The sequence below is a fragment of the Phoca vitulina genome, unplaced genomic scaffold (genome assembly GCF_004348235.1).
Source record: "Phoca vitulina isolate PV1807 unplaced genomic scaffold, GSC_HSeal_1.0 scaffold9, whole genome shotgun sequence".
Taxonomy (NCBI): domain Eukaryota; kingdom Metazoa; phylum Chordata; class Mammalia; order Carnivora; family Phocidae; genus Phoca; species Phoca vitulina.
In genome coordinates, this window is record NW_022589712.1 from 44,108,627 (window position 1) to 44,136,590 (window position 27,964).

At 39.4% G+C, this 27,964-nt stretch overlaps 1 protein-coding gene across 1 annotated transcript; it reads right to left on the bottom strand.

Moving 5' to 3' along the window:
* Positions 1-125: 125 nt before the first annotated feature.
* Positions 126-27,948, bottom strand: NUS1 (NUS1 dehydrodolichyl diphosphate synthase subunit). The gene is made up of 5 exons (XM_032407996.1): positions 27,186-27,948; positions 14,378-14,503; positions 13,311-13,460; positions 7,568-7,667; positions 126-3,502 (listed from the first exon to the last, which is right to left on the bottom strand). Exons 1-5 carry the CDS (start codon positions 27,598-27,600, stop codon positions 3,412-3,414), a joined length of 882 nt encoding a protein of 293 aa, XP_032263887.1. The 5' UTR covers positions 27,601-27,948; the 3' UTR covers positions 126-3,411.
* Positions 27,949-27,964: the final 16 nt, after the last annotated feature.

The following is a 27,964-nucleotide window of genomic DNA, read 5'->3' on the forward strand; positions in this document are numbered from 1 at the left end:
AGAGAGGGAACACAAGCAGGGGGAGCGGGAGAGGGAGAAGCAGGCTTCCCGCCAAACAGGGAGCCTGACGTGGGGCTGGATCCCAGGACCCTGGGATCATGACCTGAGCCGAAGGCAGCCGCTTAACAACTGAGCCACTCAGGCGCCCTCCTGGGTTTTATTTCAAACTATACTGAACTCTTCCTAATTTTTGTTAAATGCATTTCCTATTAACCAAAGTTAAAATGTACCCTTTGAAAATCCTGATTTCAGATAAAAATTATGCATAGAAAACTGTCTTGTAATTAGATACATAGAAAGCTAATATTCTATGCAATGTAAGACAAATCAGGGTTCTTACCTTTCTATTTTCTAGCTTAACAAGGACTGTTAAATTTCTTAAAAGAGTACACATATACGTTTTTAATTTGGCATTCCATATTCAATAAAAATCAATTTAGATTTTAATTATTGTGGAATTCTGACAACTCTAGCAATGGCAAAGCTGAATTTTATCTTGCTGTTATCTAGCAAGAAGCAAATACCATTAAGATTGCAAATGTTTAACCCGGTAAAAATGAGAATATATTTAAATCAAGAACATACCATCCAAAAAAAAAAAAAAATAGTATTGCTATCCAGTCATAAGTTTCTCAGTATATTTCTGCAGGCCCTAAATGTTTAGAATAAATGTAGCATTCACATAATACTATAGTCCATGAAAAGAGTATATTCTTTTATTGTTTTTGTTCATACATGTTAAGTTTCAACTTTCAATAATAAAATTCAATAAATTTGATTCCTTAATCATAAAAACTTGCTTTACACATTATTTACATGTTGCCAAAGTCTACAGCCATACAAAACAGCACAAGGATTTGACTCTATGCATGGTACCATCACACGGGAGGAGGGAGCTAATCAAGTAACATACATTCAAAGATTAAATTGTAGATGCGCACAGTGTATTTGGCACTGCTCATTAACATTGTAACACCTTCCTCTCAGAGACAGGTATTCTTAAGCCTTAGCCCCAATATACCAGAATGTTGCTATTCACATCAAAAGCAGCTTTTGAACTTTGTTGTAACAGTAATCAGTTTTGAGAAACAAAACACAACCAGAATTGGGAATGGAATTCAAACACTCCAAGTTTTTGCTATGCTCCAAGCTGCCATCCTTAAAGTCGGTTTAATTTGATTTTTCCATTGTGGGGAATGTCAAGAAGAAACAATGTAAAGACAAAAACCTTGAGTACACATAAAGACAAACAACAGTTTTCTTTAACGTTATCAGTTCTTCTTGGGAGTGCAAAGGGAGCCCTGATGATGCACTGTGATGATTTTGGCAGGAATTACAGAATGACCAATGCCATTCAGGTTGTGGAGATTGATACTAGCAGTTAAACTCATGAGGAGAAGGATCTGGAATGCCTGTATCTGAATTCAGAATCTTTAGCAACTTGTTTTAAGGATCTCTTCCTAGGACTATAATAGACTCAGGTCACAGGTTATAGATATACTTTGATGTGTAATAATACTAAATACTACACTGCTATGAATGGAAGGAGAGAAATACAAAGACTCAACCATTAAACTTCTAGCAGCTCTGGCTATATCCCAGTAGGTAATTTGTTTGACTAACTTCATTTTAAAAAATATTAAATCCCTTCACTTCAATCAGGCCCATTAAATTTAATTCATTAAAGCCATACATATTCCAGAATGTTTATAAAAGACACATATCATGTTTATAAAAGACATAAATTCAGTCTCAAACTAAGGCAAAAAAGCCTCAATAGAACATGGATCATAGTACAGGGGGACAGAAATCAGAAGCTGTCTAGTCAAGTTCAGAGATATGCTACAGTTTCACACAAAACTTTCAGCAATAAATTAAGACTTAAAAAAAAAAAGTCTTATAATGTACAAAGGACTATGAAGTGCAAAGTAATGTCACTGGACCAAAATTTAGTTTAATCATTTTATTTCAAGTGTAATTTTTAAAATCATAAATGGGGTTTTGTAATCCAAAGTGGAAACATTTTATTCTTCATAGCTTCAGAATATGACAAGCAACTTCAGACCTTGCTTTCCAAACCCAGTCTTCTTTGCTATTTTTCAGACTTCTGAGACCTAGTATTTAAGCTACTCCAGTTTTAGACAACTATTGTACACTTAAGATTTTTCTGAAAACAGTCCATCAAATATAAAGAATGGTTTCTGTCCAAGGATCAGCAGTGAGGGAAGAAATATTAAACACCTATCAAAAAATCACTTATTCATTTAAAAAATAACAGAACCAGAGCAATTCTCTGTCATGAAAGAGAACATGTAAAATTAATTTAAATTACTTTTGTAGACTTTGGTAATATTTTATTACCTACACAGGCCTCAATCTTACTTAAAGATCTTTTAGGCAAAGTCACCATCAGGATTTACTGAGTAAAATGAGTAAGAATCCTGGGTACTAACATGGCCCAAAATGTGCTATTCCAAAGAGGAACAGGTTACTACTTTTGAAGAAAAGAGCTGCCTTGGTAACTTCCCTCAAATGCTTATTTTAAATAAAAATAGTTAATGGAAATATTTTTTAAACCAACTTTCAGTACACACTGCTCATCGAATAAAAAAGGAAATCACTTTCTTTCCTATTTTAGGAAATCTTCCAACTTTACTTTTAAGATTATAACTTTTTCACCCTTTCTTGACTGTCTAATACAGTATTTAAATTTTTTAAATTCTGCATTTGAATGTAGTGAGAGTTCTTTTTCAGATGATCTTCACAACCCAGAACAGACACCAGAGCAACACTTGCAAGTCACATTGTTCCACTACAATGAGATGAAGATGGACGGATATCCGAAAATAGGTATGCCCTCCGCTCCAAAGCTGAGCAAGCTTTTAACACGTGACCAACACAGAGCTCCATTCCTCTGGAGATCCCTCAAACTCAAAACGGTTCCATTTAATAAGTCAATATATTATTCTTAAAAATTAAGTTTGGTCACTAGGAAAGACTGAACAAAAATTATTCCCCTCCCCCCAAAACAACAACCAAGTAGCTCTAGTCACCCCCTCTGCTCCCCACAAAAACAGGGAAGTAGTGGAGGCTGAAACCTTTAAATCTGAAATTTCAGCTCCTAAAACACTGCTGCTATTTGCTCAAACTGCAGGTCTACGTCTTTCCTTCTCCAATACTTCCCCCATTTATAAATTTATTTACACACATACACACACACACACACACGCACGCGCACTCATACTCACACATACTCTTACTCTCAAGTAAGACACTTTTTTGTGTTTGTTGATAAATTATGAGGATTATGAACTAGGTGTGTACAGGGTTTCATAGGTGCTTTGTAAACATCAGAGTCACTTGAGTCCTTTTCTCCAAAAGCCTGAAATCAAATTACACAACCAGGGTTCACTACTTTCCCAGACGCTGTTCACAGGCTGCATATTGACGAAGGGCAGAGAAAAAGTCCTCATAACTGATGTTCAGGTGGGAAGGCAAAGAGCTGAAAAGAAAGCACAGGGGGAAAAAAGCAATTAAATGATATACTGTAATTTGATTTGGAGGGGGAACCAGAAGGATAATGACCCAAAAGAGGCTAAGAAGAGAAGAAAGTAAATTATAAGCGTAGAGTATGTCAAACCTTTTCTAAATGACTGCTAAACTCACTGTGAAACAGTCCAAGTAAAAAATAATCTCTCCTTCTTTCCATAAGAGAAGAGCAACTTGTAGTGAGATAGAGATTCACAACCTATATCAAAGCCTAAGTCTAAATTAATGCAAAACTGGAGATCTATTTATAAGAATCTCCCTCAAATTCACTTTAAGAACTCTAGGGGCACCAGGGTGGCTCAGGTCATGATCCTGGGGTTCTGGGATCAAGCCCTGTGTTGAACCCCACATTAAGCCTGCTCAGCAGGGAGTCTGCTTCTCCCTCTGCCCCTCCCCCCGCTCATGCTCTCTCTCAAATAAATAAAATCTTAAAAAAAAAGAACTCCTTTCTGTCACAGTAAAGCCAGTACGACTGGAACGGTTTATGAAAGCCAGGCTTAACACTCGCAGAACAGCACAGCATCCTTCTATGACTGTATGCTAAAGCCATGTGGTGAGCAACCAATAAGTGAATATTTATCTCCACCATTTCTAATTGCTCAAGGAGGCAATTACAGTGTGATGTGAAGACAAACTCCGTAAAGGCAGATGAATGTACAGCCAGAGGGTTCCCCTTTAAGTATCTGAAATCCTTAATATAATTTTCAATAATTAACATAAACAATTCTCTAACTTACACAGCTTTATTGTGAGGCTTTGGAAATTCCAAACTGTACCAGGGCCAAACACCTGGTCAGCGTACAAGCCACGTTCGGAGTTCCAGTCACGTGCACCACAAAAGAAAAAAGACTGAGCAAACCTACCATGAATGACCTCCTGGCTTGACCCTGTGGTGCTCATAGCTATGCCTTCTTTATCCTTCCTTTTCCCCTCCCTAGCTTCACTGAAATACAATTGCCTTATAATCTTTTCCCTTCCTTTCACTGCCCAAAATTCTGAAAGAAGTCTCCTTTCCCTCCTATTTCCTTATCTCTTAATAATCTCTGCCCTCAATCTTTTATCTTATTCCCTCTACTGCAGTGATAAGCTCATAAGGGATCCTCAAAGGACAAAGTTAACGACCCTCTTCTTGCTGAAGCTTGCTTCAGATGTCCTCCTCAAACAACCCACTTTCCTAAGTCTTTCTCATTTTATCCTCTTTATCAACGGCTTCATCTCCTATCTCTCCTCAAGAAGCTCTTAGCGCCACGACCCCTCAGTGCCTCCAAAGTGGTCTTGCCCTTCTCCTATTATGATTAAAACATCACAGTGCTTACAGTCTGGTGGGCGGCAGAGAAACAGAGAGCAGACCTCAATATAATGTGATAGGGCTAGGACAGACATATGTACAAAGATCCACGGGAAAGTTTGTTACGAGTTAGGTATCTGATGTCGGTTATCAGACTTAAATCCTCAACTTATTAAAATACCCATTTTACAAATACAGAGAAGCTTAAATAACTATCCAAAGTCACCTTACTGACTGCATAGCCAAGACTCAAACGGAGATCCATCTGTTCTACAACACACGCTTCCCTCCAAACCACGCTCAACCTCACAAGAGATCACTGCTACCTTTCTTGGAGCCCAACCCAAAAGGCACCTAAAATCAAACTCAGAAAATCCCTGGAGAGAAAGAAACAAGAGAAACACACACCCATCATAAGGAAACCCAAAGTCTGGAGATGTGGATTCCACTTTATTACAAGCAATAGTAAGAGCAATGTCTCTTCCCCCTTCTCCTCACCTATAAAATGAGGAGGCAGGACCATATGATCTACAGCTCTTTCTGATTCTGCCAAGCTATGTGTTCTTTTCTGCCTTTTGATTTGACAAACCTTTTCCCTGTCCTGCCCCTGAATTTGAAGCACTTCTTTAAAAGACCATGGGAGACTATGGACTCTGGGAAAACAAACTGAAGGTTTCAGAGGGGAGGGGAGTGGGGGGAATGGGTTAGCCTGGTGATGGGTATTAAGGAGGGCACATTCTGCATGGAGCACTGGGTGTTGCACGCAAACAATGAATCATGGAACACTACATCAAGAACTAATGATGTACTGTATGGTAACATGACATGACATAACATAACATACATACGTACATACATAAATACCAAAAGATCCCTTGGTACTGTGCTCTTCTACATACACTTGAGAAAGTTCCTCTATTCTCACAGGTTCAACTACTACTACTTCTTAGGTACTGTCAATCTCCAAATATCCATTTTTTTGCCTTAACTTCACATCCATGGACCAATTCTACATCTTCATCTGCTCTCCTAAGTGTTTCCACTAAATAAGACTATGGCCTCAAAATCATCTTATCCTTGAATTCAACATTTTCTCTTCAAAAATCAATGTTCCCTTGACTTTCTAGTCTGCTCAGCGGGGAGCCTGCTTCTCTCTGCCGCTCCCCCTGCTTGTGCGCTCATGCTCTCTCTCAAATAAATAAGTAAAATATTTAAATCAAATCAAATCAGGGGTCAGCAAATACAGCCCATGAGCCCGCCACGGGTCTCTGTGAACACCGTTTTACTGCAATGGTCACACACGTTTGTTCATGTGCTGTCTCTGGCCGCTTGGCTACACCACCAATGCTGAGTAGCTGCAACAGTGAGGAGCTGCGAGACTGGATGGCCCACGTATTTACCTGAAATACTTACCACCTAGTCCTTTACACAAAAAGTTTGGCCAACTCTGTTCTAAATAAGCAATTTCATTCTCATCACTGTATGACCCCCTAAATCATAGCTATGGCCTCTTCACTTGTCTCTCTACCTAATCCTTTCCCAAATCCAATCTACTCTAGTACACAGGTGCCAAACAAATCTTCTAAAATCACCACTTCCATGCTATCCAAAGGCTAGTGGTTTCCTACTTCCTGTTGAAACTGTTATACATATTCTTTGTGCTGGTATTTAAAGCCTTCCCAGCATCGATACCCCCAAATTATCTGTTTTCACCCTACAGAGGTGACCCTTGACCAACATGGGTTTGAACTGCATGGGTCCACTTACACACAGATATTTTCTGATAAATGCAGCATGGTACTATAAATGTATTTTCTCTTTCCTATAATTTTTTTTTTTTTTTAAGATTTTATTTATTCATTTGACAGACACACAGTGAGAGAGGGAACACAAGCAGGGGGAGTGGGATGGGAGAAGCAGGCTTCCTGCCGAGCAGGGAGCCCGATGTGGGGCTTGATCCCAGGACCCCAGGATCATGACCTGAGCCGAAGGCAGACGCTTAATGACTGAGCCACCCAGGCGCCCCTTCCTTATAATTTTCTTAATAACATTTTCTTTTCTCTAGCTAACTTTATTGTAAGAATACAGTATACAACACATACAACACACAAAGTTGTATTAATTGACTGTTATTCAGTCAGGCTTCCAGTCAAAAGTAGGCTATTAGTAGTTAAGTTTTTGGGGAGTCAAGTTATATGCAGATTTTTGACTGCACACGGGGGTCCCCCCATAACACCCACATTGTTCAAGGGTCAATTATTCTACCATCTAATGCTATAATGCTAAGTCTCCGCTCTGGTATGGCCAGTTCCCTCACTATTTCTTGAAAACGAGATGTTCATTCCTCACCTCCCAGCTTTTCTTTCTTTCCCTGTCCATCATTCCCTACACTTCTCACCTTTTTCTCTAGTTATAAAAATTCTATCCATCTTACATGCCCCGGAGCAAGTCATATCTTTTTTGTAAAACCAACAACTCTGGCCCACAGAGGTATCTCTCGCTCCTGGTCTCCTATGACAATCTGAATCAATACCAAATACTTGCACAACCACACTCTCTTGTGTCTGAGTCATTTACGTATGTCTTTATCTTACCACTGATACTGTGAAGTACCTGAGGGAGAGGACCAGTACTCTAAGTCTTTGGGAATTCTCACCATACCTACTATAGTGCTGGGCTCGAGAAACACTTGCTGAACTGAACCAAAATCAGGACACTTTAATTACTTACATAATCTCAGTCAATCTGATGTGCCAGGGAAGAAAGCCTAATGTGCTGTCCACAGGACCAAACTTCAATACTAAATCAGGATCAGGAAAACCAGTTGACCCTTAAAAAGAAATACACAGGAATTTAACATACATTGCTTACAAATAAAATAACCAAGGGCAAAATCTGTTAATCAAATTGGCTTTTTATGCTCTGAGTATGTTTCCTTCAGAACGTTTCCAACCCCCACCCCACTGCCTAACATATACTTTAATACCTATGTTATTTCCATATGTCAAAGTTTTGTCTAAAGACCATTTAACTGAAGTGATTACTTGATAAGAAGGGGTAACCCTACTCCCATTCTAAACCCTACAGGCAGTCCCCAAATCCCATCCACCTTTCAACATAAGAGTTCTCCTGGCATTCTGGGAACCACTGCTTTGGGGGCACAAATGCTTATAGAATCATATAAGTTCATAGAATCATGTAACTTCAGAGATGAAAAGGAACTATAAAAGTAACTACTATCCTCCCCTTCCCCAATACCCCTCATTTTATAGCTAAGGACCCAGCAAGATCAACTCCTAGCTATCCAGTATAAAAGTTTTCTCCAGAGCCCCTGCCTAGGGAGGGAAAACACCATACACCTGCCTCAGTAAAGGCATGGCCATTTGGTCTCATTACTGGTTTCCATACAAGACCTGGTTTGAGAAAAAGAGGGGATAAGGATAGTGCAACTACTTAAAAAATAAAGTAAAATAAAATAAAAGTTAAAATAGTCATTGGTAGAACAGAAAAGATGCTATAATCCAAGAGACCCAGGCTCTAACAGTTTCTAATAACTTCAGTTTTGCCACTAACTTTTGGTCACACAACCTCCCCAGGGCTTAGTTGTTTCATTTGTTAAATAGGAGACTAGATTAGACAGGCCCAGCCAGCAGTAATAAAGAATTATTTCCATAACAAAGTCTCTTTAAAGCCCATATTGGTAAAGTAAGTGGACTAAGAAGAATATATATTCCTCAACCTGGTAAAGAGCAAATTCTCTTTAGTTAAAAAAAAAAAAAAAATTAAATCAAAAATGGCAAGAAGGAACTTCCTGCTAATGGTGGTGTGAAGGTGATGAATCCTCCCCCCAAAAACCACATATTAAACTGGACAAAACCAAACATATAAAGGGACTGGATACAGGCCAGAAGCAGACAATTATTCTTTTAATAACAAGAAAAATAATGAAACACCAGCCAGAGCTTCAGGTAAGAGCAGCGGTAAGGGGCCTTTGTCTCTCCTGCCTGGGAATGGTCCTAACTCCCCATGGCCCCCGCCCCCCCACCCCCCCCACCCCCAACAATCAAATGGGGAGAACTAGAGTTTTACCAGCATGGCGCTGAGAGCAAAACTAGCAGGTTTGCTGCTTGTCGCCAAAAGATACGGACTCAATTTGGAACTGGAGACTGTGGGCCAGAGAGAGGGGGGCAATGATGAAAAGCTAGGGTTTTGCCAGCTAAAAGTGGCAAACTCAAAAGTGAACAAATGAGGAAAACCCACAGCCTGTTAGCCTGATGCTGTAGCCCCAGGGAGGGCAAGCAATATAATGGTCAGGAATTTACCACGAAGATCCCGGGAACAAGGGCTCATACAAACTCTCCACACATTCCTGGGTGACCAGGGAACTGCACACATGCGAAGAAGGAAAGCGGGCAGGGGAAGAGGGCAGCAAGAAAGCCCAGTGAAAAGCAACAGCCAAGAAGACTTGAGAACTGGCGGCAACTCAATGCACTCTCACATCACACAGAGATCAGGGAAGCCTTACAAACTTAAGGTTTGAGCACAACCCATGCACATATCATTGTCTGACACATAAATCTAGACAGACACAGGCAGTCAGACTAAAAAATAAAATTAAAAATAGAAAATTTGAGCAGAGATAGCAGTTGTTATCTTTATTCATAGACAACATGATTCTGTATTTAAAAAATCTGAAGACTCTGCAAAATGAACTACCAGAACTAGTAAATGAATTTTAGCAAGGTGGCAAGATACAAAAATCAATATTAAAAAAACAACTATATTTCCATATATTATCAACAAGCAATCCAAAAACAAAATTGAGAAAACAATCCCATTAATAATAGCATCCAAAAGAATAAAATACTTGGGAATAAATTTAACTAAAGAAGCAGAAACCCAAATTCTGAAATTACAAAACATTGTTAAAAGAAAAATTAGGACCCAAATAAGTGGAGAGATATGCCATGTTCATGGACTGGAACACTCAATATTGTTAAGGTGGCAAGTCTACCTTAATTGAGCTAGATTCAACCCAATCCCTATCAAAACAGGGCATTTTGGGGTTTGTTTGTGAAACTGACAAGCTGATTCTAAAATTTACATGAACATGAAAGGGCCCTGAGTGTAGCCAAAGTTGTTTAACTCTGAAAAAGAAAATCAAAGTTGAAAGACTTACCCTACATGATTTTGAAATTTACCATAGTAGGCACTACAGTAATCAAGACAGTGTGGCATCTGAAGGACAGACAATACAGACCAATGGAATAGAATAAGAAGTACAGAAATAAACTCAAGGATTTATGGTAAACTGAGTTTCAAAAGAGTTACAGTAATTCAAGGGAAAAAAAAAATGGTGGTAGAAGAACAACTGGTTTTGTTTACCTCACACCATTCACAAAAATTAAGTCGAAATAGATTACAGATTTAAACATAACAGCCAAAGTGATAAAAATCTAGAAGAAAAGAACTGTGACTCTGGGTTAGGTAAAGATTTCTTAAATATGACACCAAATGTGTGATCTAAAAAGGAAAAAAAAAATGATAAATTGGATTTCTTAAAGATTAAATACTTTAAAAGAAACTATTAAGAAAAAAAAGTAAGAAAAAAAGCCATGGATTATGAGAAAGTATTCATTCATATCATACCTTATTACTGAAAAAAGATGTGTACCAAAATATATAAAGACCTCTTAAAACTCAATAACAAGACACACTACCCATTAAAAATAGAATGTTTTGAACAGATTCTTCACCAAAGAAGATACAGATGACAAATTAGCACATGAAAAAAGCTCAATGTCATTAGTCATTAGGAAAATGTAAATTAAAACCACAATGAGATACTATTACACACCCACTAGAATGGCTAAAATTAAACACACACACACACACACACACACACACACACAAACTGACAATATTAAGCCTTGGTAAGGATGTGAAGAATCTAGACTCCTCTACGTTGCTAGTGGAATGCAAAAATAGTATATAGCCTCTTTGGAAAATAATCTGGCAGTTTCTTAAAAGTTAAACATTCACTCACCACACGATCTAGCAATTCCACTATTAGCTATGTACCAAAGACAGGACAACATGCCTGCACAAAGACTTGTATGTGAATGGTCACCGCAGCATTATTCAAACAAACCTAATGTACATCAACTGATGAATGGATCAACAAAATGTACATCCATAAAACTGAATACTATCCACCAACAAAAAGTAATGAACTACTAATACATGGAACGTGGATGAACCTTAATAATATGCCAAGGAAACAAAGCAAGACATTAAAGACTATATATAATTCCATTTATATATAACTTCTGGAAAAGACAAAAGTATAGTCAAAAGGCAGGCATGTAGTTGCCTTGGGTAGGAGTAGGAATGGTGATTAACCGCAGTCAGAAGAGAACTTTTGGGGGTGACAGTATTGAGGTTTGCTTCTGTTGGATTAGTAAGTTAACTTATGGACCGTGTAGATTTTCACTTATCGTGGGTTTACTACCCCTGAAGACAACACCTGGGCTCAACGCTTTAGCAGGTCTCCACAGGCTACCTGAAGGGCCACCTTCGGTCCCTGCATCACTTTCAGGACACCCTCATAAATTACCCTCTGGTTGAGGCCTTACAGAATCCAGTAAACAGTCAACACTCCAGTAACCTACAATGAGCCCCTACAATGGTCTACTTTAAGTCTATTCATTCAGCTTGAATACTGACTACAACAGGGAATAAGAGAGGACAGGAGAGTAGGGGAAGAAGTGAGTACTCAGTGAAAGTCAGGAGTTAGTTGAGACCACGTGGCCAGAGAACGATTGTGCTCTGGGACGGACATGTGTCAAGTGGAAGAAACAAGAATGGAGAGTCAACTAAATGACTGAGTTACACAGAAAATGCACGATTAATGAGTAAGGTAAATGAAAACTCTATGTGAATGAACAAAAAATGTACATCTGAAATTGTATGGCTACAGAAACTACCAATGGACATGAAATTGTTAGAAGCACTGCCTTTCTTCAAATGGATCAAGGATAATGCCAGTAAGCAGAAGGACCATAAAGTTAAGGCAAAAAGTTCCTAGGGGTGCTCTAGAGAGAATAAGCAAATTGAAGACTTTTTTATAAATAGTTAAAGGAAAAAAAAGTGTAACGGTATACTTGGTACAACATGACAAATATAGTGAGTATATTTGGTATCACATAATAGAAAGAATACTAAAAATAGAGCAATGAATGATAAGATTATATTCTTGGGAATGCCTCTTAAATAGCTGTTAAATTCAAACTTAACAGATAGGTCAAACTAAAAAGACACAGAGGAGTGTGATATTATAATATAAAAAGAATATATGTTTGGTCTCTGTCCAGGTTCCTGGCACGGAGCTCCTAAAATCCTTGCAATTTCCTGAATGATAGGAGTGAGAGAAGTATTTTTTGTTATTCATAATAAGCCCCCTTACACCATACCTGAGTTTATGTTAATGATGACTCTTGGTGGGCCTCTAGACCTAGAGATAGCTTTAGGATGGGAGCTAGTTGCCAGAGAAACCAGTCCTGTGATTAGAAGGCTGAAACTTTCGGCCCTCCCTTCCAAACTCCAGGTAGGGAGGGAAAGAGAAGCAGGAGATGGAGCTCAAACCCTAACAGGCACTGATTTAATCAATCATGCGAACATAAAGGGGCCTCCATAAAAACCCCTAAAAGACAGGGTTCTAAAAGCTTCCAGGTTGGTGAACATAATGAGGTGCTGAGAGGGTGACTCGCCCAGAGAAGGCACGAATGATGACTGCACCGCCCCCCCCACCCCCGCCAAGACCTTGCCCTAGACTCTCTTACACTGGATTGCTCCTGCTTTGTGGCCTTTATAATCAACTGGTAAACAGAAGTGAAGTTCCCTCCTGAGTTCTTTGAGCCATTCTAGCAAACTAGCAAACCTTAGGAGAGAGTCATGGGAACCCCCTATTTATAGGCAGTTGATCAGGTGGCCTTCACAGGTGGCCAGTCCAGGTGGCTGAGAACTGCAACTGGTACCTGAAGTGGGGGCAGTCTTGTGTGACTGAGCCTTTAAACCCGGAGAATCAAACCCGGACTCCAGGTGGTTAGCATCAGAAGTGAATTGAATTGCTGGACACCCATATGGTGTCTGGATAACTGGAGAACTCACTGTTGGTATAGGAAAACATCCCAGAAGAAGGCTGACAGCAATATATTCAAGAATATTCATCACTGCCTCCCAAAATCCTTTCATATCCTCTCCTTTACCAGTAAGTTCTCATGCAAGTGAGTTGACTACAAATTTCATTATCTCAAAACCATTTTCACATGTGGGTCTTTAAGATTTCAGAAACATCACAAGTGTAACAACAACAAAATCAGGCTTTATCGTGCAAACGGAACCTAGATGTTCTCCTTAATACTGTACCCTTGTGGGACAAAACGAAAAGCATATATATATATATATAACTTACTAAGTAAACTGTCGAACATGTCTATATCCAAATCTGTGGATCTCTTTTGCTGCTGGGCTACTAATTGGCAAAAGTCCTGAGCAGCTCTTACAATATCTGCTTTTCCATCTTCTGGGGAGAGCACCTTCACTGCCGATTGGCAATTTAAAACTGGAGGAAAAAACAAACAAGTTATTAAGTAAAACATCCTGTTCCAGACATATTTCAAAATCCATTTCAGGAAATATTAAGTTCAGACTAAAATAAAAGTATAGTTCTTATAGTAAAGAAGAATCATTTAAGTCCTTCAAATTCAATATCAAAACATACCTATCTACACTCCTCTAAAAGGACTCACACATCACATTTGTGTATATATATTTATATACTGCCTTCCTCTTAGAGAGCTCAGAGACCTTGTATCTCTGAATGAAACCGCTAGAATATAGGAATTATAGGCTAGTTTACAATTTTCACTCATCTAAAATGTCATCTACAATCATAGTACAGTTAGCAATAACATGAGAGAAGATCAAAACAAAGACTGTAGGAAAAAAAAAATGTGTTTCAACAGAATAGGTATTGTCCACCTGATCAGATTCTGCTTCTAGGGGACCTATCTTATAATTGACAGGATTCTAGGTAACTGACAGCAATGCCAAATTCTTATCTATCTACATGCAAATTCTTTCTTGTCTGGTAGAGGTTCAATTATCTTCTCTGTAACCCCACAGAAAAACCAGTTTTGCCTCCATTTACATATTCATTTCAATATTCCTGATCTGTGTGTCCATTCTCTGGACTCTCTTTTGAACTGGTTACAAAATCTGCCTGGTTCCTGGTTGTTTATGAGTTAAATAAAATCTTTAACATGTGTTTATTTTTTAATATCTATGAAATTCATAATTTTATCTTTTTCTGAAAATTATCTTTGAACAAGATGAAGAAAGAAAAGTCTAAATCTGATAATTAAAGATGGTGACAGTAAAGACCTAGAGGGCAAAATGAATGAATGAGTGACAGAATTTGCCCTGAAACACAAAACACATCTGCATAAGTTAGATACTGAATTTTACACTCATGCTTACCTTGATCATCTTTGTCATTACTATTTGCAAACTCTGGTGAGTATTTTGAACAATCTAAGCCCAAAAGTTCCTGCTGTTGTTTTAAAATTTCATCCATCAATCTGGAATTATTTCTTTTGAAAATACCTTAAAAAGAAAAAAAGCAAGTAAATCCCGACTAGGTTAATTTATCCTCTTCAACAATTAATGGATGTTTGTTGTGAAAACAACACTGCTCCCAGAACTGAACAAATTCCAAATAAAGTAGGGACTGACTGAACCTAAACTAGACTATAAAAGAAAAACACAACAGAACTTTGTTAACACAAGAGTCTGGAGTCAAGCTAATGTTAAAAAAAAAAAAAAAAAGGACGGAGTGACTACTTAGAGTCAGTATATGATAAAATTAGACAGAGAAAGACATTTTAAGAGATCATTTACTTGAAACCTTTATTTACAGATTAAGAAACTGAGACCCTAAGTCCTGAAGAGACTTGTCCAAGAATTTAAAAACTGCAGCAGTGGTCTAGAGCCCTTATCTTCCTGACTCCCAGTCCAATGAATTTTCCTTGCAGATTCACTTCGTGCATTCAATACTATTACCTTAATTTGACTAGTTTTTTTTTAAAGATTTTTATTTATTTATTTGAGAGAGAGAGCCTGAGTGCCGTAGGGGGAGGGGCTAAGGGAGAGGGAGAGTCTCAAGCAGACTCTGGGCCTAGCATGGAGCCCAATGGGGGCTTGACCCCACAACCCCGAGATCACAACCTGAAACCAAGAGTTGGACACCCAACCAACTGCACCACCCAAGTGCCCCTTGATTTTTTTTTAAGATTTTATTTATTTGAGAGAGAGAGAGAGAGAGAGAGAGCACAGCAGGCGGAGCAGCAGAGGCAGAGGGAGAAGCAGGCTCCCCGCTGAGCAGGGAGCCAGATGTGGGGTTCGATCCCAGGACCCTGAGATCATGACCTGAGCTGAAGGCATCTGCTTAACCAACTGAGCCACCCAGGAGCCCCTTGATTCTTTTTAATAAGAGGAACTAGTATGAATTATGTAAAAAGTAGAGAGAATATACAAAAGTAACAAAACCAAAATTTAGTAAATTCAAAGCATGGAAAATATCCTACATAAAACTGTGTCTATCCTTTAACACTGCACAGAAAAGTTAAAACTTTTAATTGCTATTAGGTCATTGAGAAAGATGAAGAAACTAGTTTAATACAAAACTAATAAAGAGAGCTTTAAAAATAAGTGACAAGTTTTTAGCTGTTTTCAGAGGGGCAGCTTTCTAGTGGCGGCTTTTTAACTTCTATCAAGTGTTCCTACTCTATACTCTGTCAGATTTGACTTTAAAGCACTTCAAGGATTAACTGGGAGAGAGAACACAGTAAATATATATACAAAATAACACAGAATCTGCTGTATACACATGTCAACTTGGTGGTATATGTGTAACAGCAGTTCAAAGATAAAAAAGCAGTCTCCTTTGCTTTGTAGGGAAAGGCTTTGTAAAATAAGCAAGACTTGAGCTGAGCTGACTTGAGAAACTTAAAATGGAGAGGATACTGTTTTTAAGAAAAAACACTGAATACTCAAAAGACAGACAAATGTTGCTGGTGCAAAGGATTTGAGAAAAGGGGATAGACCTAATTTTCATTTCATGTAGTCTACCAAACAGGTAACCAACAATTTCTAAGCAATGTGGGAATGGTGGAAATTTATAACTTTAGGAAAATTAACCTTACAACACTACAGAGAAAATCAGGCAGGAGAGTACTGTAATAGTCCACTCATAACTTGATGAAGCAATGGAAGGAGTTCATTATAAAAGAAAAACTGAGAGAATGAAGAGCATGACTTAATTAGAGGTGAACACAGAAAATTCCATGGCTTTAATCTCAGCTAACAGAAAATAATGACTTTTTTTTAAAGTGGGGAAATTCTAGAAGAGAACTGGTTTGAAGGAAAATAAGCTTAGTTTTAGACAGCTGATGACAGAATATTTAGGCAGGGGGTACTGAAAAAGTGATTAAGACACATGAGGGAATGACATTCAAAAGAGGTCATGTAAATAGCACGTGGGTAGAGATCTTAACTCTTTTGCTTACCAGGGGCCAGCACAGTGCCCGGCCTAGAACAGACACTCAACAGATAAATGTCTGCTGGAAAAAGACAGGTCAGACACTGGCTGGGGGACTTCAAAAAAGACCTCTTTAGGGTAAATGACATTTCAGCTGGCCAATGAAGAATTAGGAGAATTCTACAGGGGCGGGGCTGGGAAGGTAACATAACACAAGATGGAGGATGGAGACGTAGACATACATTTGGGAGTCATCCTCCTGGAGGTGAAAGCCAAACATACACACAAGAAGTGAGAAATAAGATCTCCAAAGGTAAGGAAGCATACATGGGGGAGAGCAGGGGCTAAGGCTGTGGCTCCTTTATGAAAGCCCACAATCATAAGATCAAAAGCCAGGAAATATAATAAAAGCGAACATTGTATAGTACCCATATCCAGAGCGAAATTAAACAAAAAAATAGTCCCAAATACAAACAAAATTTTTAAAGAAAGGTGATTAATATCAGATGCTATTTGAAAAACAATGTTTAGTATAGTAATACTTGTGCAATAATACAGATATGTAGGATATAAACATCTTCAAGTCAATCATAAAATTCACATGTATGACAAAAGCATATACTACAAAACAACTGTATAATACAGACTTAGTAATGTTACAAGATTTCCAATTACTTATACAAATAAAAGATAATTTAGACCACACTTTGGTCTATATCATAGGTGTAAATTATGGAAGGCATATGAATTTTAAAATAATGCAAAATCTCTACGACACTACTGCCAGGACATATGGAACTTATTAAAATGTTAAACAAATCAATTTCTCATATGAGCTAAGGTTATTCATTTCAATAGTAACCTACCAGTAGGAACCCTTGCTTTTGCCTATTTACACCACACTGATCCTTCCTTTGATACTCTAAAGACCTATGCTTCAGTTCTCACCAATGCACTCATCTTTGCCTTAGCTTCCAGATTAAGTGGTAACACTTTACAGGAACTCTTGCTCTCTCCAAATCAATGAGTGATATTCTTTATCACCAAAACAGTTACCACCTCTTCTCAATCTATATCCTTTCCTTCTCAGTCTTTCTGAAGTGTTACCATTAATGACTACCCTGCTTCCTTCTCAAAAATCTATCCTTACCCCAGCTTGTCTGAATGCCCTTTCTTGGTTCCACTCCCAACATGCTCCTTAAATGGCCCCTTCTCGCTCTGCACTGAACCCTTTCCCTCTTCCCACCTGTAACTGGAGATTACTCCTAGAGTTCCTATCTCTGCCCTCTCTTTCTGTCCACGTGCTCCTTTCTCTAAGTCTAGTCACCCATAGGACTTTATAACCACTCGGGGCGGGCCAAGAAAAGGGTAAGATGAGTGAGGCAAAACTTAATGGGGCACCAAAAAAACTCAGTAATTAAAATAATAACTTAATGCAATATCTTTAAAAACTTAATGCAAAAACATCCAAGATGAACAAAACATTAAAATTTTAAGTAAAAACAGGACCAGCATTTGATGAACAATTCTAGTTCATTCAAATATCTAATTTGACCTAGTTCTGTAAGCATCTGAAAATGAACCAACCTAAAACTTGGCAGCTTATCTTTTAAAGCTAGTTCTCAAACACTTATATCAAGTTTGGTTTTTTTTTTTTAATGGAGCAGTACTATAAGTGTAAAACTTACATGCACTTAGTGACAAGGCCTGAAAGGGAATAGGTAATATGAGAACAGTGAATGTATAAGGATGATGGGACAATAGGTGATTTGAAATCATAACTGCTATTAAACTATATAATTAAAAGAAAAAAAAAAGGCATAGCCCTTTCTGTTGTTCTATTTCTAATAAAGACATCACTATCTGCCCAGTCACCCAGGCATCTTCTCTACTCTCCAGTATTTTCACTACCACCTCCAATGCCCTATTAATACGCTAAACCCATATACTCGCCTACAGCAATATTTCCCATATCCATTTCCATTTGTTCCTTGTCCCCAACTGGTTTCAAGCAATACTCTTCTTTAAAATATTACAATCACCTTCCAATGGGTTTTCTTGCCCCTTCTAGCATGTATTACTAGATTGACAACCAGATTAATCTTTGGGTTCATCTTCAATCCTGACATATTCCAATTTTAGTATCTCAAATGGCCCCCGAAATACTTAATGTATTAAGAACATACTGCTCAGATCAGCATTAAGATTGTGCCTAGGGATGCCTGGGTGGCTCAGTCGGTTAAGCGTCTGCCTTCAGCTCAGGTCATGACGCCAGGGTCCTGGGATTGAGTCCCGCATCATGCTCCTTGCTCAGCGGGGAGCCTGCTTCTCCCTCTGCCTGTCACTCGCCCTGCTTGTTTGCTTGATCTCTCTCTGACAAATAAATAAAATCTTAAAAAAAAAAAAGATTGCAGCCAATTGTTTCCACATTTGGTGGGTGGAAATAATTTATATTTATGAAAAAAATGAATCTATTTCACTGTAGTACTCTATTCCCAGCAAATCAGAATTGCCTTATGTTGCCCCCCAAAACATATGATGTGAGTCCAACCTCCATCCTTTATATTACCTTCCCAGCCCCATGCCTAGTAAAACTCTTCAGAGGCCAGCTAAAATGTCACTTACCCTCAAGAAGCCCTTCCAAAATCCCCCCAGCCAGATATGCCCCATTCCTCCTCAGACTCACCCTCACTCCCTCCAAACTCCATAATAAACAATATTCTACTTTTTATTATAATTATAGCTTAATCCCCCTACCGAACTGTAGGCTTACTTATGAACTTGTGTCTTACTCATCTCTTTTCCCCTAAGGCACCTTCCACATAGCAGAAGTTCAATGTTTATTTAATAAACTGAATTATCAGTGCACAAAGTGCCACCTAACAACAAAACCTAAAGGGACATGTCACTGAATGGAATTTCTAAGAAGTTTCCAGGAACCCCTCACAATAAAAGCAGGCACTCCTTAATGCACACAGGCATAAATTCTGTTAAAACAGAAGAATACAGAGGCATAGTTACAAAGTATTTTTTATAAAGATGTTCATAAAGTTATTTTAAACACAACCTTTATCTTGGCTGATTTGGATGCAGAAATTAAATATACAAGCATAGCTTCTGAGAAGTGCTAAATACACAGACAAAGCACAGTATCAGCAAAATGATTCCTGGTAACCTCATAGCTTGCCCCATCCAGAAATCCTGATTATACACCATATCTATCCTACTTACCTATAAGCAATACTATCAACTTAAAATTTTCTTCAGGATTCAAAGTGTACTCACACATATTTCACAATATACACGAGAAATGCAACAAGATGTAAGAGTGCCTTTGACTAAGATAGGCAATTCCTCTAGTAATATCATAGCATGATATTATGCAAGTATTTATACTTATGGAGTTCTTTTTTTCATATCATAATTCATCTTGTTTGCCTTCACAGAATCCCAACAAAAGCCAAAATGTTGTAATAAAAGAAACTATCACAAAAGTCATTTTATAGAAAAGGAAGCTGGGACCACATTCATTCAGAAATAACTGACCTAAGGGAAAAACAATTGCAAATACATTTTTGAGAAAATCATACTTTACAGAATCATACAGTAATAAGCTGAAATAATTATTTTATCTCATCTTTTTACAGATGAGGAAATAGACCCAAAAAGGTCAAGCTACTGTCCTTGGTCAAGAGTTTTTAAGACTTTAGCCTGAAATCCAGGTCTCTTGGATTCTACTTACTCAGTTCAGTAACTATTTCTAACATTGATAAATACACAATGCTAAACCCACTTTACTAAAATACCCGTTACATTTTGAATTCCCCTCCCCCAAAGTTGAACTCTATTAAATATATACAACTACCCTTTTTACAAATAAGCAGCATCTTTTGAAAAAACTAGGACTAGAGCTCTTTTTTAAAAGACTTTTAAGAAGGTTTCACAGGGCTAACAGTTATTTAAATTCTTTAAGAATGATTTAGGAATCTAAAATAAGTTTTTGCAATAATAATTTAAAGAATTTTGTATTATGTTTTGTTGCTCTACAAGTATAGCTCATGTACTCTCAATTTCCTAAGTATAAACTACATGTAAATATATAGAGAAAAGATATATGAAAGAACTATTTTTAAAAACACACACATGCACATGCACACACACCCAGGAACAGCTATAACTTCCATAAAAAAATAAAATATTATGCCAGGAAAACTGGACTTCAGAAAGGTCACTGTTTTTGGTATTTCTTGATAAACATTAGCTGTGCACTTTGGGGGCCAAATGTAAACTTTTTATAGTCTTAAGAAAGAACTATTTTAAATTTTAGTATTCAAATCTACATACAATGCTCAATGTTTAATCAACAAGGTAAGGTAACGTCCCCTAACCATTCATCCTAAACCGAATGTCCCCAACCTCCTATCATAACACTTCCAGTTTTTAGTATTTCCTAGTCTTTGTTCTCCTGCATGTGTAATCCTGGCTTAAATGATCATGCAATTTTGTATCCTGTTTTTTTCACTTTTGTAACATGTATCCTTCCTTAGTGCTAATCTCCTGATTATTATAACAATTGCATTATTTAACAAAAAAGTCTTTGCTGATTTTGTTTAGCTCTCAAAATACAAAAATCAATACTTTCAGAACCGAGATTATTACTACTATAGCTATTGCATATTCTCTCACCATTTAGGTTTTCATCACATTCAAAGAAAACAAAAATGCAGTATAACTGGTGAACATAAAAAGTAAGTGGAATGAAGAGCATTATATGAGGTCAGACAGAGATGGAGGCAAAAGGGTAATACAAAGGGGTCTGTGGGCCTTAGTAATGAGCTGAGAAAACATTCCAAGTACGATAGGAAGCTGTTGGAAGGTTTTATTCAGAGTTCGAATGATGTTAACAAAAAAGATCACCTTACTGGTGAGTAAAGAATGGATTATACAGGGGCCAGAATATAAATCAAGACCAATCAGGTGGTTACAGCAATAATCCAGGTGAAACATAATAACTCAAACTGGGGTGGCTGCAATGGACAACCAAAACAAGTGTCGAATTTGAAACATATTCCAGAGGAAAGGCCAAGGATGCCTGTTGACACATTACGGGTGGAATATGATGTAAGAGACTCAAAGAGGACACCCAAGTTTTTAGTCGAGCAACTGGTTGGAAGGTACTAGTATTTTTTAAGATAAGAAAAAGAGAGAGACAGCTCTGGGGTGGGGGGAAATTCAAGAGTACTGTTTTGGACATGTTAAGTATCTGAGATGTCGAATGAGAGTGAACCCTGTTAGGCAGTGAGTTGGATAAAGAAGTCTGGAATTAGGGGAGAGATCAGGATTGGAGATACAAATCTGGGTACAAGCATTTAAAGGATATCTAAAGTGATCAGATTGGAGAAAGGGATCTGGGACAGGGGTCAGCAAACTACTGCTATGGGAATGCAGCCACACCCACTCATTTATGACTGCTTTTTTGCCTCATTGGCAGAATTGAGTAGTTGTAACAAGGACTTCTAACCCACTAGGCCTAAAATATTTACTAGCTGGCCCTTTAAGAAAACGTTTGATGACCCTTGACCTAGGAGATAGAATGAACAAGAGAATGACAAGGGCATATATACATATAAGCGGCACAAAACTCTAGGACACCCCAATATCTAGAAATGGAACAAATGAAGAGAAGCCAGAAGGCTCAGAAGGAACAGAGAGCAAGACAGGAAGAAATCCAAGCATACATGATGTCATGGAAGCCAGGAGAGGTATTTCAAAGAGAGTGGAATTAAGTATGCTCTATCCACCTATTAGATTATATACTGTATTCAGGACCCTTACTGTAGTCTTTTTGAAATCTCTACTATATTTATTAAAATGACATTTTAGAATTATAGGTTCGATATTTAGTCTACCCTTTCAAGCATGCATACATTAACTGGGTAATACAACCATGACATACATACTTTTTTCAAATTAAAGGAACCAAGTAAGGAGGAGTTTAATTAGACAAGTATTCAGTCAGCAAATCTTATCTGTATTCCTTAAACACTGCTTCTTTTAAAATTTATGTGAAATGAATAATGAATTCCATAAAATGAGACTTTTAAAGCACATATTTAATATATCTTCTTTTAAATCTGAAATTAGAATTTTTACCATGGTTATCCCCTCCCTTCTATAGAAACAGACTTCAAGAAACACCTAACAACAAGTATTTATAAGGACAAGGAATGGGGCACATGGGGGCTCAGTTGGCTAAGCATCTGCCTTCAGCTCAGGTGAGGATCCCAGGGTCCTGGGATCGAGTCCCGCATCGGGCTCCCTGCTCAGCTCCCTCTGCTGCTCCCCCTGCTTGTGCTCTGTCAAATAAATAAATAAAATCTTTAAAAAAAAGATAAGGGAAGAGAAAAAAGTGGGATAAACACTAAAACAATCTCTCCTAATTATAAAACATCTAACCAGCTATAGAATTAATGTAGTAACTTCTTTATAAATGCCCATCCTTCAAAATGGCCTACCTTTTATCCTTTTAAACTAGACACATTACCTAGTGGTTACCCTCATTTAACTTCTCTAACAATCCAATTACACTATCAGAGGCAATCTTCAGAGAAGATAACATATACTTATGAAGCAATTATTTAAAATTTTAAAAAACTACCATTAAAATTTTACATGACTAAAACAGTCATAACAAAACAAATCTTATACGCCACTGAACAATTTTATTTTAAGGGAGAGCCCCAGGATACTTCACAGAACACCAATTACACTGGGCCGAGCGCGCGGTAGCAAGGGAAGACACACGTGTGAGGGTGGCACAGCATAATGCAACAAGCGGGGCGCGCCCAGTCCCAGCTCTTCCCCAGGAGAGAGGTGTGAAATGAACAAATCCCGTGGGCTTTCGCAGCCTCTGGGTGCACATTTTAAAAATGAGAAGAGTGTCTTCACAGACTCTGCTTACCTGACAAAGAAATAGTTCAACACAGAGCAGGAGTTCCATAAAATTAAATCTACTTGATTAAAAAAGTATGTCCTATGATTCACAGGATTAACCTTTGTAATAGTGGTATGAAGAAAATTCTACTTGCCTTCAAATATGTTACAAATCATTTCCATTACCTGTAGATAAGTACCACTTTAATCAAGGCTTTAAGATGACCCAACATAATTAGGAATAGTACTATAAGTGACATTATAGTCACATTCTCTTACCAGTGGAAGTCAGTATAGCAAAACGGTTAAGTAGAAAACCTTTGCAATAGTATCTAGTTCAAATTCTAGATCTGCTCCTTACTAGATATGGGTGCTTGGCTTTCAGTTTCTTGATGTGTAAAACTGCAAGGATTTAATGCACTTCTTTGCATAGTATCTGGAACATAGTAAGAATTCAACAAAGGCTAACTATTCCTATTAAGTAAAGGTTTATTTTCATACACAGGTCCAGTACTATAGTTAAACAGAAGGGTACTCAAGAAAATGAGGTCATTTCAAAAGTCAACAAAAGCAGAATACAGCTTTTCAAAGTCAGCACAGCTGGGGATGGAATAGTCAAGAGGCTACCTAGGGGTTACAGAGTGGACGTTATAAGGATTGATGGTAGCCTTTCGCCAGATAGCTAACTCTGTGGCACAAAATCAAGAGGACATTCCAGGATGCTAAGGTACATGCGGAATTCTGTACAAGACATGAAGTACACAAAGGTGAAGATTAGGAACAGATGCTCCCTTACAGGAGTTTCCACATGAAGGAAGACAAGCACCCATTTGTATTGCTCATTATATCAAGATGCAATCACAGTACAACTGGACTTTAACACTTCTTCTAACTCTGTATTTCAGTATGAGGAAAACAGTAAGTACTTAGTAAAACCATACTTCCCAACAGCATCTGTGTCACTGTGCCAAACACATAACTCAGGCAAACTATGTTCATTTCCTTCATTTCCCTCCATTATTTTAAGGTTCCTGGGTATTCATGTTGGGAAACAAATTCCATGTATGACACCAAACTACACACTGTAGGAGAAGCAAAAATGAAAAGGATAGATAGCATCTGTGGAGCTTACAACCTAGTATGATGATTCAGGCCCATATACATGACTACTACTTTAGAAAAGAGAAATACCTTTACAGATGTACAAAGTTCTGAGGCGATCCCAGGATAGAGCAAGATAAGAATGGAAGAGTCAAGACAGGCTACCTAAGAGGTGATAGTGAGTGAGGATGGACTTACAAGGATCAATGACAGCCTTCTGACTAGTAGACAGCCATTTGTCAGGAAAAGGAGAAGAGACATTCCGGTGGGAGGGAACATCAAGCAACCTAAACGTGGATACAGCAAAAGGTATATAAAATAGTGAGAAGTAGGTTGAGGAGGCTGGGAATACACTGGGCAGGCATTTTTAATGTCAGTGTGAGAAATCTGTACCCAAAAAGTAAGTAACACTGCAAGATTTCCTAAGCTCAGTCAAAGAAGCCTTGTAAGTTTTGGACTTTGGAACTTCCGGAACACTCTTGGAGGGAAGTCAGCTACCATCTGACTACCCTGAGGTCACTATTAAATAAGGAAGTCCAAGCCAGCCATATAGAAAGACTATGTGAAGACATGACCAACCTGACTTCATCCACTCCAGCCATCACAAACCAGGCGTCAGACTTATACTCATCGGGGAATCTGCTTCTCCCTCTCCCTCTGCTCCTCCCCCCTGCCAATGCGTGCGCGCTCTCTCTCTCATTCACTCTCTCCCTCAAATAAATAAAATCTAAAAACCAAACCAAACCTCCATTCTGTTTTCTGTCAATACGTGGTTAGCTTGACTTCTTCCTTTTCATTAACAACCATTTTTCTTGTAGCAAATGTGACACAAGATATTTCTGAACCACATCAGCAATTCATTAACAGGAATTGCTGGAACAAGGAAGTATGGCAATATTACAATCTCTGTAAGTAGGCATAGTCACCAAGTTAAACTGTTTGGCTATACATCTGCCTTCCCTTCTGGAATGTAAAGGTATTTGCTTGAAAAGAATCACCTGTGCATAAGGGATTCACTTATAAGTCAATTCACCACATCGCTTAATGGCTTCAACTAATTTCCATTTCTGCTTCACTTCTTTCTTTCCCCAGGCAGTATTTCTGTTGCACTGGTTTAAGCAAAGATTGTGTCCCTTCCTAACAGTCTCATGATTTCTATTGGTCTGCTGACTTCTTTGGGAAGTTCGAGAAAATGTCAGCCCCTATTAAACTTTACCCTACAGGTTAAATATCATTTGATGATGACAGGCTACTGAGTCACCATATTCCTTGCTGACCGCAAGGAAGGTGACGGGTCAAAGATTAATACCCTCTAAGAGTTATTGTCTGACCTTGACCTACTCTTTCTGACAAATCCCCACACTTAACACCCACCTATTTGACAAAGATTTTTAAGGAAAAAAATCAAACTGTAGCTTCTGTGGAGTATACCAGTAATTTACATTACTGAACAGAGAATAAAACATTAGTTTCCTTTCCTTCATACCAGTACATCTAAATCATTGTTACCACATCTTTGTCTCTAAGAAAATTCCACTGCTTTCAAGATCTGACTGAACCCAAGCCTGACATTTAGAGCCTTCCTCAACCTTACCGCCAACTTATAATTCGATGTCCAGCTGAAAGCCCACTCCCTCTGCCTGAACATCTCAGGTTCCTCCATTCGGGATTTCTTTCCCCCATTCTCATAGTGGTTACTTACTCTCAACACCTCTTGTTATTAACCATGTCACTTAGGTATGTGTCTACTCCCCATAAGCCTCAGAGTCCATGGAGTTAAATGCAAAATTACAAGGAATGTGCTTAGCACAGTGCTTAAGGTTTGTAGCCACCCAATAAGCGCTGAATTCTTGTACTTAACAAAATTCCCCACGGTGCAATTCATTCCCTCAATCAGCACTTAAAGGAGGGAATTACTCTATCAAGTACTCCGTTAGCCACTAAGGATCCACGACTGCACACCACCCCAGACCTCTGAAAACTAGGTGACTAGTTTCATTTTTGCCTATCCAGTCTCTCACATACTCTTCGTAGGCCCAGTTCAAATGCTAGTTGGCCCGACCCCTCAGCTTATGCCTAAATCCTTCACAGTCTGACAGGGACTTAAGAGCAGTTCCTTGAATCTCTGAAGAAACACTGTGGTGTAACAAAAGGGCAAATACGTGGAAAAGCACAGATGTTGGCGATCCTCAGGTCCCTCTTCTGTGAAACAAGGGTATACAAATACCATCTACCTTACTGAGGCATTATAAATAAAGACATATTTTTTAGATGCAGAGAAAGCAGGAACTTAGTAGGTTTCCACTAAATCTTTTTTTTTTTTTTAAGATTTTATTTATTTATTTGACAGAGCGACACACAGCGAGAGAGGGAACACAAGCAGGGGGAGAGGGAGAGAGAGAGGGAGAGGGAGAAGCAGGCTTCCCGCGGAGCAGGAAGCCCGATGCGGGGCTCGATCCCAGGACCCCGGGATCACGACCTGAACCGAAGGCAGACGCCCAACGACTGAGCCACCCAGGCGCCCAGGTATTCACTAAATGTTATCTCCCTTCCTTGAAAGCGCTGGCACCGCAATCTGCACTTACGGGCCTCGGGACCCGGCAACTGGAAGAGCCGGGAGCGCCGCGGTGAGCCGCACGTCCGGGATACATCTGCCGGATGTGCGGTCCCCGCGGTCGAAGACGCCCCGGTCCCCCTACCCGCGCCGGACCTCACCTTGGTGGTCGTAGACGCTAATGTAGGAGATGCCCACAGCCATACACCACACCACGAGACTCGCGATGTCCGAGAAGCTGGGCTCCTGCTCCTCTTCGGTGACCACCAAGCCCATATGCACTGGCAGCTTCTCCAGGGAACGGCAGTCCGCGCGCCAGCGCAGCCGGGGGTGGGCGGCGGCCGGGCCCGGCCTCCCGCGTGGGTGCCGGTAGTGACGGCGGTTGCCGCCGACAGCCGGGGGCTTGCGGAGCGTGAAGCCGAGCGGCGCTAGGACCGCGGCGGAGGCGGCGCGACAGCAGCGCCGCCAGATCCAGTTCCAGGTGCCGAACCGAACGCGGAGCCAGGAGGTGAGCGTGCGGTGCAGACAGAGCAGAGCGTGCAGCACCCGCCACACCAACTCGTACAGCCCCGTCATACTCTCGTGGCGCCCTCTCCTCCCTCCCTCCCACACCCGCGGCGCGACGGCTTTTTATCCAGCCCTGCGGCCGGCGCGGGCCATCATCGCTCCACGTTCCCCCGCCCCCCACGCCCGAACCCCTTTCTACTGCCAACACCTCACCTCGCCCCCGCCGCCATCTTCCTCCTGCCTCGGCAGCCCCGCCCCCGCTAGTACATGGACAGTTCGGATTGGCCGGTGCGGAACTCTGACGCGGCCTCTGGGTCCGAGGATGTGGCCTAACCCGGCGCGGCGAGGGAGGGCGAGCGCCTGAGAACTAAGGGGGCCGGAGACCGAGCGCGCCCCCTAGTAGTGTGGAGGGCGAGGAGCAGACGCCGCCAGT